General features: G+C 31.8%; 2 protein-coding genes across 3 annotated transcripts; one reads left to right on the top strand and one right to left on the bottom strand.

Annotated features, from left to right (window-relative positions):
- On the bottom strand, positions 1-1,596 carry LOC21402944 (thymidine kinase). Its single transcript, XM_024176330.1, has 4 exons — positions 1,343-1,596; positions 1,105-1,249; positions 873-994; positions 1-456 (listed from the first exon to the last, which is right to left on the bottom strand). The coding sequence occupies exons 1-4, from the start codon at positions 1,483-1,485 to the stop codon at positions 195-197; spliced, it is 672 nt and encodes a 223-aa protein (XP_024032098.1). The 5' UTR covers positions 1,486-1,596; the 3' UTR covers positions 1-194.
- A 5,652-nt stretch (positions 1,597-7,248) lies between these two features.
- Positions 7,249-10,351, top strand: LOC21402945 (2-oxoglutarate-dependent dioxygenase AOP3). Of its 2 annotated transcripts, none has more exons than XM_024176332.1 (3): positions 7,249-7,740; positions 9,291-9,495; positions 10,037-10,351. In XM_024176332.1, exons 1-3 carry the CDS (start codon positions 7,370-7,372, stop codon positions 10,271-10,273), a joined length of 813 nt encoding a protein of 270 aa, XP_024032100.1. In that variant the 5' UTR covers positions 7,249-7,369; the 3' UTR covers positions 10,274-10,351. The 2 variants fall into 2 exon arrangements, with proteins under 2 accessions (XP_024032100.1, XP_024032099.1); XM_024176331.1 differs by having other exon boundaries at positions 7,251-7,740; positions 9,150-9,495.
- Positions 10,352-15,778: the final 5,427 nt, after the last annotated feature.

Here is a 15,778-nt window from a genome sequence, read left to right on the forward strand (position 1 = left end):
TCAGAAATCAGAACGAACTTCATTATATACACAAGGAGAATTACATCAAAACAGAAAGGGTAGAAAACCACTGAAAGTCCAAAGACTCCAGCTGGCATACAATACAAGTAGAATCAACTGATTTTTAATTTTTAGCCATATAGTCAGCCCACCCAAAATACCCTTATATATTTGTGATTAAAGCCACATTGTTACTAAACAACTGAAGCCGCCCCAATCTTAATCTTATGGGACTCGAGCACATGCCTTGCAGTTTCGATAGCAACTTGTCCACTGACATAGTGCTGGCGACAAACCGGCATATAAAGATCAGCCCCACCAATGAGCTCGGTCTGCTTGTCGTCCGTCTTCCTCAGAGTAAAGAAGGCCCTTTTCCCGCAGAGTTCGCAGCGAGCCGTCAACTTGGTGACGGTATCAGCAAGAGGAATTACTTCCAGCACAGATCCAAAGCTCCTCCTACCAATAGAAACAGTGAGATCAAACAGAAAATTGCAAGTACACCAACTAATGACAAACAATTTCATTTATTCCTACTAATACTTAACCAATCACGCCTTTACAAATTTAATAAAAACATATTTACAAGTTGATCGTAAAAGCCACCAATTATTCCATGAAGACAAATTTTATGATAAGACATGAAATAATACCCGATTGATATTATAAGGATGTTTTACTGTAAGATAACATGAATATATCAAACAAAATATAAAAAGTTTAACACTTTATAATTATCTAACAGGTAAAACAAATATTCATATTATACCACAGAATTCTCCAACTTGTAATTTCTCATCAATTGAAAATCTACAAGGATAATGATGATGTTTAACAATTTTTTTATCAATTTTTTTTTTATGTCGGAATAGTACCTCAGGTAATCGCCATCAAGACCAGCCAGAATTACCGTTTTGCCATCGTGGTCTGCAGCTTTGCAGCAGAAATCATAGAGATCGTCGAAGAACTGTGCTTCATCAACACCAATCACATCCAACTGTAAAACAGACAACCCATTTTTTATTCATCAAAAGATAATAATCAAATTCAAAGCGATGAACGCTAACATGAAAATGGAACAAACCCAGAAGTAGAAAAATTAATTACTTTGTTATAAGCTTCTTCCCCAAATTTTTGCTTAAAAGACGACAGATCCGGAAGCACCCAACACGGGAATTTCGCACCGTCGTGCGTCACAACTGAATCAACGGCGTACCTATTATCCTTACTAGATTTTATCATCACCACATTCCTAAGAAACAAGAATTAAAAAAAAAAAAAACCATTAAAATTCTCAAACAGAGGTCTAATTTCACCAAAAGAAGACAAAATAATTAGTACTAACCTGCCGCTGTTGCTTTCGGACTTGACGCGGCGGAGGAGTGAGGTGGTCTTGCCGGCGAACATGGGACCCATGATGACGTGGACAGATCCCACGCGCTCGTTGGTCAACGTGGGGGAGGGCTTGAAGGAGGAAGAAGAAGCCATGAATAATCTTTCTGCTCTGTCTGACTTTCAGACAAAAACTCAAACAGAGAGAGAGAGAGAGAGAGAGAGAGAGAGAAGGAAGATGGGGAAGAAGAGAGACGAAATGGGAATAAATAGTTGTTGAATCGTGTTCTTGTCTGTGTTTTCTTCCTTTTTAATATTCAAAGTTTGAAAGAAGGAAAGAGAGAAAGGGTTTGGAGGGAAACCAAAGATTTGAATTTGGAGGGAAATTGTTTTCTGAGAGTTGGCCAAACAGAGTGTTACACTTGTTAACGAGCGCGTGCGCGTGCCCGCTTTTTCTTTTTTTTCAAATGGGAGGCTTGCGCGGTACTCTTTCTTATTAAGCTTCTCTTATACTCTTTTAGAAAAACTTGCTTAGGACGCTTTTAGAAGCATTTTTTGAATTTCAATTTTCAAAAAAAACAAACAAACAAACAAGCAAACTTCTTTTATTACTTTTTAGTCAAGCTTAATAACAACAATTGTAATATTATTGTTTTTTTACTGTAAATAAATAACAAATATAATATAATTTTTAACATATTATATGGACTTGTCTATAGTCCTTCAGTTTAAAAATAAGGGACTTATTCCTCATGTGCCATCATAATCAGTTGAAAGATTAGTATAATTTTCTTATATTGAGTTGTGACAATTATTATTTTGAAAATTAGAAGTTGTTTTTAAATATATAGCAATAAATAATTGTCAATGATTTTGATTCAAATCAATGATTTAAATTTTGAATTCAAATTTTGTAAGAGAACCTGTTGACGGGAACTTTTTTTATTCAATTTTTTTTGTGAAAAAAATATTGCAACAGAATCATAATAATAAGTTTAAATGTGTGAATTAAATGAGCCTCAATGATTTTCCTTTTTTATTGAGAAAATTATATATTTTACCTTCTTAAGTACCTAACATCTCTTTTTTTTTTAAAAAACTCTATCTCTTAACTAGTTTTGGGCTAAAAGATAGAAATATATAAGCTAATATCAATGGGTAAAAATAAAAGAGGCTCCATTTTAGGGTTTTAAATATTTTTTTCAGAGAAAAACATTGGTAGCACAATCATTTACTACCAGTAGTATGTTCATCAACCGATGGTACACTATTATCTCCTATTAGTTTCCGGGTATGATACTCTTAGCGGCAATTTCAGTATTATTTAAGGTCTGTTCGGTGAGGTAGTTTTTGGGTGAAAAACTCAAAAAAATGTAACTCGATTTACAACTTTATTCGAGTTCATGTTCTTTTAAGTTTAAACTCGAGTTTGGAACTAAAACTCGAGTTCAAGTTTCCCCTTCAACTCGAGTTTAGAAACTCGAACTCAAGTTAATTAACAGTATTTTTTCTATTCTTAAAAATGCTATAATTTTTTCGTTTTAATTCTGATTGAGATGATTTTTTTTTCTATGCGTTGACAACGAAAAGACAAATAAAACTAGATCCATATACCCTATTAAAATTTTTCATCAGCATTGAGTTTTTATTAAAATACTATCTAAAAACAAATTCAAATTTTGACTTACTCAAACACAAACTCAAAAAAGATTCTTATCTCAAACCATAACTCAAATGTACACAACCAAACACAAACTCAAGTTACAACTTCAACTCAAGTTATAACTCAAACTCAACTCAAAATCTACACACTACACTCAAGTTACCTAACTCAAAAACATCAAAAGAACAAGCCCTTAGTCTGCTTGACATTTGCTGCAAGATCTTACTTTTTTCACGAGTAACTGATCAATCCAAAGATCTTTTTAAGAGCATCATGCACGTTGTACGGCTCCTTAGCAATAGTCAATCGTGCGCGTAGGGTCGGCAATATAAGTCACGACACAACAACACAATTTGAAAACGACACGAATTTCGTGGGTTAGGATGGAGAAAAAAAAAGTTCTGATTAAAATTGGGTCCACCTAAAATTGACACGAAAAACACTGATTAATTTCGGGTTAGACCCGCTTAACCCGAACACGACACAAAACTCGTATAAAACTAATATATATATATATATATATATTTCCTTACATATTTTAGATTTATTAAGAACTTGTGATAACATAATAGTTATACTCAAAATTTTATACATTTGCTTAATTTTGATGGATATTATTATATTTTAGTGTGTTATGAATTTTAAGTTATTTATAATATGTAAAAAACTAAATAAAAGTATATAATTTTCGGGTCAATTTCGTGTCACGGGTCATTTTTATGTGTCAGCCCGTAAAGTGGTCTTGTCATGTTCGTGTTGTGATTTTTAAAAAATTTCATGCCATGGGTCATATTCGGGTTGACTGTAAATTTAAGAAAAAACGATCAAAACACGACACGAACACGATACATGATACGAATTGTCACGCCTACATGCGTGCAAGATGGCCGAAAATCCATTTGGTTCACCAAAAAGAAAGAAAAATCCAAAGATTGTGATTTCAGTAATTGTGTGTGAGCCCTCCTTCCTAGCTAACAATTTTTTAATGTATCAAATTAGGAACCCCATGTTTTTAAAGTGTTAAGTTAAGGGCTTCAAATGTGTGGTTAAAAAAATCAGTACACTCCAATTTGTGGGCAATAATTACACTCAAAAATGAAAAATTTTGTGGGCAATAATTTGTGAAATATATAACTATTGAAAAGGATAAGATAACAATATGATTAACTTATAGATGTGGTTACAGGTTGGCCAACTTGATCCCCCGATTTAAATCTCATGTCAAGTTAATCAATTGGATGTATGTGACTGAGATAATACTGATTTTCCTTCGGTGGGATCACAATTTTATTGTGCATGTGATGTCTTTTTCTGCAAGATCTTACTTTTTTCACGAGTAACTGATCAATCCAAAGATCTTTCTTAGAGCATCAAGGCACGATGTACGGCTCCTTAGCAATAGTCGATCGTGCGCATAAGGCTGGCAATATGAGTTACAACACGATAACACGATTCGAAAACAACGTGAATTTTACGGGTTATGGTGGAGAAAAAATAGGTTCGCGTTAGAATTGAGTCGACTTGAAATTGACACGAAAAACACGAGTCAATTTCGGGTTAGACCCGCCTAACCCGAACACCACAAGAAACTCGTAAAAAACTAAAAAATATATATTTTTCATTACATATTTTAGATTTTATTATGAAATTGTGATATATGATAGTTATACTCAAAATCTTATACTATTATTTGCTTAATCATTGGCTATCATATAAATTTCTAAATTCACATTTCCTCAAAATCTTTCAGAGAAAAACATTGGTAGCACAATCATTTACTACCAGCAGTATGTTCATCAACCGATGGTACACTATTATCTCTATTAGTTTCCGGGTATGATACTCTTAGCGGCAATTTCAGTATTATTTAGTCTGCTTGACATTTGCTGCAAGATCTTACTTTTTTCACGAGTAACTGATCAATCCAAAGATCTTTTTAAGAGCATCATGCACGTTGTACGGCTCCTTAGCAATAGTCAATCGTGCGCGTAAGGTCGGCAATATAAGTCACGACACAACAACACAATTTGAAAACGACACGAATTTCGCGGGTTGAGATGGAGAAAAAAAAGTTCTGATTAAAATTAAGTCAACTTAAAATTGACGTGAAAAACACTGATTAATTTCGGGTTGGACCCGCCTAACCCGAACACGACACGAAACTCGTATAAAACTAATATATATATATTTCATTACATATTTTAGATTTATTACGAACTTGTGATGTCATAATAGTTATACTCAAAATTTTATACATTTGCGTAATTTTGATGGATGTTATTATATTTTAGTGTGTTATGAATTTTAAGTTATTTCTAATATGTAAAAAACTAAAGAAAAGTATATAATTTTTGGGTCAATTTCGTGTTACGGGTCATTTTCATGTGTCAACCCGTAAAGTGATCTTGTCATGTTCGTGTTGCGGTTTTTAAAAAATTTCATGCCATGGGTCATATTCGGGTTGACTGTAAATTTAAGAAAAAATGATCAAAACACGACATGAACACGATACATGATACGAATTGTCACGCCTACATGCGTGCAAGATGGCCGAAAACCCATTTGGTTCACCAAAAAGAAAGAAAAATCCAAAGATTGTGATTTCATTAATTGTGTGTGAGCCCTCCTTCCTAGCTAACAATTTTTTAATGTATCAAATTAGGAACCACATGTCTTTAAAGTGTTAAATTAAGGGCTTGAAATGTATGGTTAAAAAAATCAGTACACTCCAATTTGTGGGCAATAATTACACTCAAAAATGAAAAATTTTGTGGGCAATAATTTGTGAAATTTATAACTATTGAAAAGGATAAGATAACAAAATGATTAACTTATAGATGTGGTTACTGGTTGGCCAACTTGATCCCCAGATTTAAATCTCATGTCAAGTTAATCAATTGGATGTATGTGACTGAGATAATCCTGATTTTCCTTCGGTGGGATCACAATTTTATTGTGCATGTGATGTCTTTTCTTGTTACCTTCTCTACTTCGTGGTCAGAATTTCCAATATCATGTTAACTACCTTAGTATCCTAGTTAATGTTCACTGGTATGCTAATTATCTCTTATTAGTATCCGGGTATGATACTCTTAGCGGCAATTTCTGTATTGTTTAGTCTGCTTAACATTTTCTGCAAGATCTTACTTTTTTCACGAGTAACTGATAAATCCAAAGATCTTTCTTAAAGCATCAAGGCACGATGTACGGCTCCTTAGTAATAGTCGATCGTGCGCATAGGGCCGGCAATATGAGTTACGATACGATAACACGATTCGAAAACAACGTGAATTTTACGGGTTATGGTGGAGAAAAAAGAAGTTCACGTTAGAATTGGGTCGACTTGAAATTGACACGAAAAACACGAGTCAATTTCGGGTTAGACCCGCCTAACCCGAACACCACAAGAAACTCGTTAAAAACTAAAAAATATATATTTTTCATTACATATTTTATATTTTATTATGAAATTGTGATATATGATAGTTATACTCAAAATCTTATACTATTATTTGCTTAATTTTGATGGATGTTATTATATTTTAGTGTGTTATAAAATTTAAGTTATTTCTAATATGTAAAAAACTAAAGAAAAGTATATAAGTTTCGTGTCAATTTCAGGTTCACGGGTCATTTTTGTGTCGTGTTGTGTCAACTCGTAAAGTGGTCGTGTCATGTTCGTGTTGCGGTTTTTAAAAAATTTCGTGTCATGGGTAATGTTCGGCTTGACTACAAATTTAAAAATAAACGATCAAAATACGACACGAACACGATACGTAATAGGAATTGTCACGCCTACGTGCGCGCAAGATGGCCGAAAACCCATTGGTTCACCAAAAAGAACGAAAAATCCAAAGATTGTGATTTCAGTAATTGTGTGTGAGCCCTCCTTCCTAGCTAACAATTTTTTAATGTATCAAATTAGGAACCACATGTCTTTAAAGTGTTAAATTAAGGGCTTGAAATGTATGGTTAAAAAAAAATCAGTACACTCCAATTTGTGGGCAATAATTACACTCAAAAATGAAAAATTTTGTGGGCAATAATTTGTGAAATTTATAACTATTGAAAAGGATAAGATCGATAACAAAGATGTGGTTACTGGTTGGCCAACTTGATCCCCAGATTTAAATCTCATGTCAAGTTAATCAACTTGGAAGTATGTGACTGAGATAATCCTGATTTTCCTTCGGTGGGATCACAATTTTATTTTGCATGTGATGTCTTTTTTTGTTTCCTTCTCTATAAATAAAACTCGATCGAAAACCTTTTTTTTTTTATGCATTGCAAGAGTACAAACACTTTACACTAGTCTGATCTATTGTGTTCTCCATTTCCAAAACTGAACTACAAAAGTTTAAGAATACCAAAGAACGTATGGACACCACAAAACAGGCGAAGATTCCAATTGTTGTTTTCTCCAAACTAGAGGACTTGAAGCCTGGCACGAGTTCTTGGCTCTCGGCGCGAAAACAAGTATGCGACGCACTCGAAGAGCACAGTTATTTTGTTGCCAGACTATCGGAGGAAGTTTGTTTGGAGCTTCACAACAGAATCTTTTCTGCACTTGACGATCTGTTTGATTTCCCCAAAGAAAGTAGAGAGAAAAACATGTCCGAGAAGCCTTTCCGAGGCCACTACTCGGATAATGTCGCCATCGATAGTGTGGGGATTGATGATGCAACAAGCCTAGAAGAAGCTCTCAACTTTGCTAAGATCTTCTGGCCCAACGGAAACGACCGATTTAGGTAAAGAAATGCCAACATATATATTCAGAAAATCTTTCTCTGTTTTTTTCTCTTTTTTTTTTCTTTTTGTAAAGAAGAAAAAAATCTTAGGTATGGGATTCAAATCTCTACACCTTATTAAGGAGTCGCGTATAGAATTACTATACAATAGTTTAAAAAGTTAATTTCAGTGTTTAGATTAAGGTTAATTTCAAAGTTGACCTGCAAAGAATGTTGGTTATCTCACTTTGTGTCTTATGACGCAAAAGGGCACTAAACTTCTCATAAGCTTATAATTTATATCTTTATATTTCTATCATTGAGACTTTAACTTTTTGAGGGTTTTAGTTACATGTGGGTTACATGAGTATTTGATAAAGGAAAATATAATAAATTTAAACAAAAGAAACTTTAAAATTTTAAAATATAAAAAAAATCATAAGTCATAATCTTAAGTGACACTTCCTCCTTTTGCTCAAAATTATCGCATTGTCATCGCCTTTTTTATTACCTGTGAGTCTGTGACTAAGCATGATTAAAACTATAAAATATTGATGTTTTATTGACAGGAGCATGAAAGTTGCAATTTTTGATAAGCTTAATAGTTTGTTTTATTCAATTGTGTGAGTGTTAATAAGAGAGTGAGACAACCTCTATTATTTAAGTTTTAAATTTGAAGTAAAGTGAATGACTTTGGCTCTTCAAGTATATACATATACAAACATATTGTGTACAATTAATGAATTCAGGACAGAGAAAATAATTTATCTAGGTTTTTTAGATCATAATTACATGTTAATCTTCTAGTTTTAACGTTTTTCTAAAATATATATTTTTTTTTTGTGAAACTATAAAGTTATCTTTTAAATTTGAAAAAACTTGTTTTAATTTCACCCTCGCGCACTGTATGAAAAAAAACAAGGATAAAAGGCAAAGTCGCTCATAACTAAACAGAATTTATTCCTAGAAAATGTTTTTCTTTTTGTTGAGGAAAATTTATGAAATTTTCTTTAAGCATTTGAAAACATAAAATTCAAGATATATATATATATATATACACACACACACACACACACGTATGTATGTATATATTAATTTTATGTTTAGTTTATGATTTTTTAGCTTTATTAAATTTTTAGAATATTTTTAAGAAACTATATATTCAAGGGTATTTTGTCTTTTGTTACATTTTTTTTGTCCACAAAAAGGGATGAATTGCAATAAAATTTTGAAATCCGAATTTTATACCTTCATAGTTTGCAAGAATCAATAGATAATAAATTGATTAAAAAAAGTAAAATAATTATAGAATCCTAAGGAAACAGATTCATACATTCACTCCAGAATGCACCTTTTTCTTTCTTGTAATATTTGTGGGTACTAATTGGTATTTGAATTGTTTCATGCACGTATATATTTTCTTTAACCAGTGAAATTGTGAATTCATATGGGAAATTCATGACGGGACTGGATCAAACGGTGACGAGAATGATATTCGACTACTATGGTGTTGAAAAGTACAAGTGTGATTCACACATTAAATCGATGGAATATGTTCTCAAATTCACTAGGTACAAGTTAGAATCTGATCATCATCACCTACAAAAGAAAGAACAACCCTACGTAGCCATTGGTGAGCATGAAGACTTGAGCTTCACCACCATAATACATGATAACGATGTGAATGGTTTGGAGATCAAAACAAAGGATGGCAAATGGATTGTTTTTGATGGCTCGCCTTCATCCTTTTTAGTAATGGCAAGCGATGCTTTGCAGGTGGGACCCACATTCGTTATTAGCTAGGTTAAAAGTTTAGGGTTCTTGAGTAGCGGTGGTTTTTGCCCTAGTGTAAATTTTGACTATTAGATCTGATTAAAATCACACTATAAAAGTATTTATAACATAAATTAAGTTTTTGATAGAGATTTAACGCACGAAAGAGAGACCTTTCTGTAGTTATTTTTTTCAAGCCCTGCTGTTGAAATCTCCTATACAGGCATACATATAACGGTAAAACGTGTATACCTTGCATTAGAAATACCTTTAACTCCATAGGTTAACACGTTTATATTTGTTTTGTCATCATTGATTTGCCTGTAAGTGTTTTAAGGGAAATTTTGTTTTTTGGAAAATAACCAAAAAAAAAAAAAGATTATTAAAACAAATTTCAAATCATAGAGTACCGCACTTAAATTGATCATGCTTTAATTATTCATTAAGATAGATTTGACTGTATATGCTTCTAACTTAATTAGACAGTAATCATGAACGGATCATATAATTACTTGTCGTTTGGTTGAATCCCTTTCACCTGCAGTTATGGAGCAACGACAGAATAAAACCCTGCACGCATCGTGTCGTACTCAGAGAAAACAAAGTCAGATACTCTCTCTTGTTACTTACTTACAACAAAGGAATCATTTGTGTTCCAGAGGAGCTAATCGATGAGGAACACTCTTTGAGATATAAACCACTGAATCATCCTGAATATGTTGCACTTCAATACAGGGATACAAAAACCAGGCTTTGCCTCAAAAGCTTTTGTGGTGTTTGATTTTTTTTTTAATTTGTTTCAGTGAGTGTTAGTATTATCCAGATCATATATATATATATATATATATATATATATGCGCGCGCGCCGCACGCTATTTTGGGACGTTGTTGACTATTAAATAATGATCAATGATTGTGTTGTATAATGTGCGTAAAAAACTTGAGTGTTAAACAAATTGAAGTTTATGTATAAAATTTATATGTTTGGGTGATTCACACGGAACAATTATATATTTCTTTTATTTCTTGGGGGTGTTTTATATGCACTAGTCCGAGGCATGAGAATGGAAATCTACAAGGATTCTGATCATGTTTGGTATAATTGTTGTTTTTTTTTCCCCCCTTCAAAATTGAAAACCTTTTTTTTTTTTTTTTTTTTTTTTTTTTTTTTTTTTTTTTTACCAAAAAAAAGTGTGCTCTGCTTGCCCAGCTGCTAATCGAACTCTACCAGTTGCTGCCCCCTTGCAACAGGAAGAGCTCTCCTTCATCGTCGCTGATTCCTCTTCAAAGCTGCACATGAGAAGGTTCTGTCGCATGGCTCCATCTCCTTTTTTTTGTTTCTTTTTTTGCCATTCAGCGCAATTTACAGCAAATATTTTTAAAATATGTTAATTTACCGTAAAAAGTTTACTTTATTTTGGTAGATTTCCTAATTGGAAAATTTTTAAAAATACTCCGCTCATTTTCTTTCTACATCTTGAGATTTAGTATATTTTTATTTTCTAGACTAGAATTAATTAAATGATAAAATTTTTTAAAAAGAATACTTTTAATAAATGAGGTATTTAAGAAGGCAAAATTTGTAATTTTCTCTTCCTCTTGTGGACGTTTGGTTAATGGGTTCAAAATTATTTTATATTTACGTGTATTTTTTATAAAAAAAAATATTATAGCGAATCACGAATAATAATTCGAATCATTGCATAAATCTAGGAACCAAACGATTACATTTCTAAGAAAACCATGACCCAACTTCCAAGCCCACTGGACATGAAAGATTCATGAACGAACCTCCAATTAGGCCCATGTAAAAGAGTTGGAGCTTTCTCCTCTAGTTTTCTTTTGAGAGAGAGATGATTAAAAATATTATTTATGTCATTTTATTTAAAAATAAATAATTATTATTTAATTAATAAAAAAATAAAAAGTTAAAATAACATTTAATTATTTAAAATAGCATAAATAATTGACTTATAAATTATCTACTTTTCTCTTTCTTTTACGGACTCAATCTTAAGGCCCAAATGTATGAGAAAGCCATAAGAAAAAGAAAATGCACTAAATAACATATTTTAAAATTACGAAAATAGTAGAAAATATGTTAATATAAAAAGCTTAAGAAAGTATATAGGCCAATTTTTAGTTATAGAAATTAATAGGCCATAACTTGTCAAGTTATGGTTCATAATCAGATAAATTATGGACAAACTTGTTAAGTTATGGACAAAAACCGTGAATTATGAACAATAACTTGTCAAGTTATGGTTCATAACTAGATAAATTATGGACAAAAACATTAATTTGGCCTATTTATTAATTTATGTAAATTATTGACCTATTAATTTTAATTCATTTCAAGTCTTGACCTATTTCTCTCTTTCTCCCTTTTAAATATGCTTTTAAAGTAAGCAACATATTTTTGAAAAGATGATAAATTATAGCAGGTTTCTAATTTTAAATTATAAGATCCAGCAGGCAAAAAGACCAGGCCAAGTCTAGCCCGACCCGAATCCTCATGCAGAACAATCGTCGGGCCAAAGAAGTAGATAAGATGTCGGTCTATATTTACACAATTAAAAATATGATGGAACTTGATGAAGATTAGCATTGTATCGTATTGGTAGGATAAAAGTATAATAGAATGAGAAACCAGTAAACACAATTACTTTGTTTCATTTGCAATGAAATAAAATGTATTTATTGACTGTTTTAATATATCTTATTTCACATAAATAGTTACTAAAAATGTATTTAATTATCTATGTAAAATAATGATTTAATTACTTATTATTTATTTAATGAATATCTATTTATTTAATAAAAAGTAATTATCTTACTATTTTATTTAAATATTTTGAAGGCTTTAATATGAAAAGGATAATTAAGGGAAGATGAATTGAGATGAGAAATGAAAGTGCATTTTCCCCATTCATTCAGTTTAGGAAAAGCCATTCCATCAATTAGCGGAATGGAATAACTATTCTTTGATTAAAAAAACAAACCAAACAATATCTAAGTAAGAAATCAATATCTATGTAATATAGAAAATAATAATAATATCCGAAAAACTTTTATGGCGAGGATGCTATCTGTATTTCTGAAGGCGTGATCGTTTCAAGTTACAGTAGATATAATTTATTGGTGAATCTACAATCCCCCCAATGTTGAGATCTAAAGTTCCAATCTCCCACATCCAATTAAAAAAAAATGGTCAACTTCGTGATTTTTCTTCGAATCTAAAGAAAGCCCTTTGAAAAAAAAAAAAAAAAAGGAAAACCCCAACATATGTCTAAGGAAAACAAATTGTAGTTGCTAAGGAACAAACAACAACAAGAACCAAATCCATATTCATGAAAAAACAGAGTTAAGTAAAATATAAAAGAAATCAAAGGGCATATCTTGCTGATTTATGCATGCCTTGAGCTCCTCTAATTGGTTCTCAAACAGATTCCGATTGGACAAATGCCTCTTGCTTAATTGCTGAGAATCTCCTCCAATGTGGACACCACTAATTGTGTAAATAAATATGAAGTCCTAGTAGTAAAGTTTTGTTAGGTAAATGTGTTAAATTGGTTTTGAAAAAGCTATTATTTAATGTTTTTTTGATAAGTTATTGTTTTATGTTTTTAGGCCAGGGTTATTAGGAGTCTATAATAAGTGTTTTGTGTGCTAAGAGAAAAATGTGTCTCCTTTTGAGAGAAAGAGAGAAAAGTGAGGAGAGAGATGGGTAAAATGTGTAAGGAGTTTTTGGTAGACAGAGAAAGAGAAAAAGTTTGTTAAGTATGTAATTCTGAAACTGTTAGTGAAGTTTTTCTCCATCTTCTGTGGACGTAGGAAATTTTTTCAAACCACCTAAATCTTTGTCTTATCTATTTTTCTGTTCTTGTTATTTTAGTTTATTTTTCTGTTACGTGGGTGTATAGGTGTGGTTTTTCCCCAACAATTGGTATCAGAGTTGTAGTAAAGATTAAAAAAAAGTCACGACGATGTTCGGGATAAAGTTTGAGCATATTGAGTAGTTTAATGAAAAGAGTAATTTTAGCATCTGGCATAGTACGATCAAAGATGTTATGATTCAGTGGGGATTCCTAAAAGCGTTGTAAGAAAAAAAAAAGCCAAAAAATATGAAAGATGAAGATTGGGAAGACTTAGAAGTAAAAGCGGTAAACACTATTTGTTTAAGTTTGGCTCATGAACTGAAATATAGTATTATGAATGTGACATCTCCTTTTAAGTTATGAAAAAAATTAGAAAAAGTTTATAGGTCGAAATCCCTAATAAATAGATTATATTTGAAGAAACAATTGTACGAGTTGAAGATGGATGAGAAAAGTGATGTTAGGGATCATATAAATAATTTTAATAAGTGAATAAAACTCAATTGTTAAGTGTAGAGGTCAAAATTGATGATGAAGATAAAGCAGTAATTTTGTTAGCTTTCCTACCCAAATCATATGAGACTTTGGTGACTACACTGTTAGTTAAAAAGACGACATTGACTGTGGATGAGATGTCGATTGCTCTGTTAGAGACTGCAAATATGAAGAAGCCAAGTAGTACGTCTCATACTAAACAAGGTTTAGTGGCTAAGTCAGATTCAAATAAGGGTAGGAGTAAGTCACGAGGGATATGTTATGTCAAGAGAGATGATCGTTCCTAATCCCAACTAAGGAAGAATATTGAGTGCTACTATTGTCATAAGAAGGAGCATTCTAGGAGAAACTGTGAAGAACTGACAAAACACCTTGAAGAAAAGAGAAAGCAAGAAACCCATGAGACTTCAGATTCTACAAATATTGTTGGCGACAAGTATGATAATGAAGATGATGTTTATTCTGTTATTACTAATGAAAATATTTCTAACTCTTGGATCTTAGATTTTGGATGCTCGTTTCATATGTGTCCATAAAAAGAGTGGCTTGATTCTTATAAGTCCAGTGATGCTAATACTTTGTTGATGGCTAATGATTCTAATGCTAAAGCTATTGAAATAGGTACTGTAAAGGTGAAGATATTTAATGGAGTTGTGAGGACATTAACACATGTTAGCATGTTCCTCAACTAAGGAGAAGTTTGATTTCTTTAGGAGTTTTGGACACTTTGGGTTATAAGAACTATGCGAAGGGTAGTTTTATGCAAGTCAAGAAGGGTGAAAAAGTGAAAAATTGAGACTACAATTGTAGGTAGAGCTATGAAGGTGAAGCCAAGCCACAAAGAATCTTCTTGTGTTGTGAAAGAAGTTACAGGAGTAAAAGAGTGCAACAAGATGATAACAGTTGAAGATGATAAAGACAAGACAGTGAAGACTTATAGCAGTGAAGATACTTTGAAGAAAAAGAAGACAATTTTTTGTGTCAAGTTTGATGAGAGTATGAACTTGATACATGTTTATTCTTGTTGAAGTTTGCATTGTCGGTGTGATGACGGGTTTCGAGATTGGATACCCATATGTTTGAGTTGAGAGAATTTGATTCAAGGTGGAGATTGTTAGATAAGTGCTTCAAATTAGTTTTGAAAAAATTACTATTTCATGTTTTTTAGTAAGTTACTGTTTTCTATTTTTGGGCAAGAATTATTTGGAGTATAATTAAGTGCTTTGGGTAAGGCTTTGTGTCCTAAGAGAAAAATGTAAAGAAAGAGTGCATTCTTTTGAGAGAAAGAGATAAAAGTAAGGAGAGTGATAAACAAAGGGTGTAAGGGGTTTTGAGTAGAGAGAGAAAGAGAGAAAGTTTGTTGAGTGTGTAACTTTAAAAGTGTTAGTGAAGTTTTTCTTCCTCTTCCATATACGTAAAAAAAATTTTCGAACCACCTAAATATTTATTTTCTCTATTTTTCTGTTATCTTTGTTTCATTTTATTTTTAGAGGTGTGTTTTTCCCTACAATACATTAAGGGAAAAAATGTATATATAAATATGTAGCTGCAATGGAACATAACATTATTGGAAAGCTTTACAACAGAAACATTTCTCACACATCTTGGCACCAAGAATAAATACCCTTTTATCCTAAAAAAAAGAATAAAAACCCTTTTCTTATATAAATAAACCGTGAAACTTAGGGTGCGTTTGGAATTGGTTTCAAAACGTTTTTATTTTCTGTACGAAAATGAAAATGAAAACGTTTTTAGTTTCATTTTTGAATTATTTTTAAAAATGCGTTTGGTAGTTTTATTTAGAGATTGATTTCAGTTTTAAAAAAAACTGAAACTGCGTTTGGTGGTTTAATTTTTGAAAACATGTAATAATATATTAAATAATAATATTTATTAAATATATTAAATAAATA

Source organism: Morus notabilis, unplaced genomic scaffold (genome assembly GCF_000414095.1).
Source record: "Morus notabilis unplaced genomic scaffold, ASM41409v2 Scaffold24, whole genome shotgun sequence".
NCBI classification, from domain to species: Eukaryota; Viridiplantae; Streptophyta; class Magnoliopsida; order Rosales; family Moraceae; genus Morus; species Morus notabilis.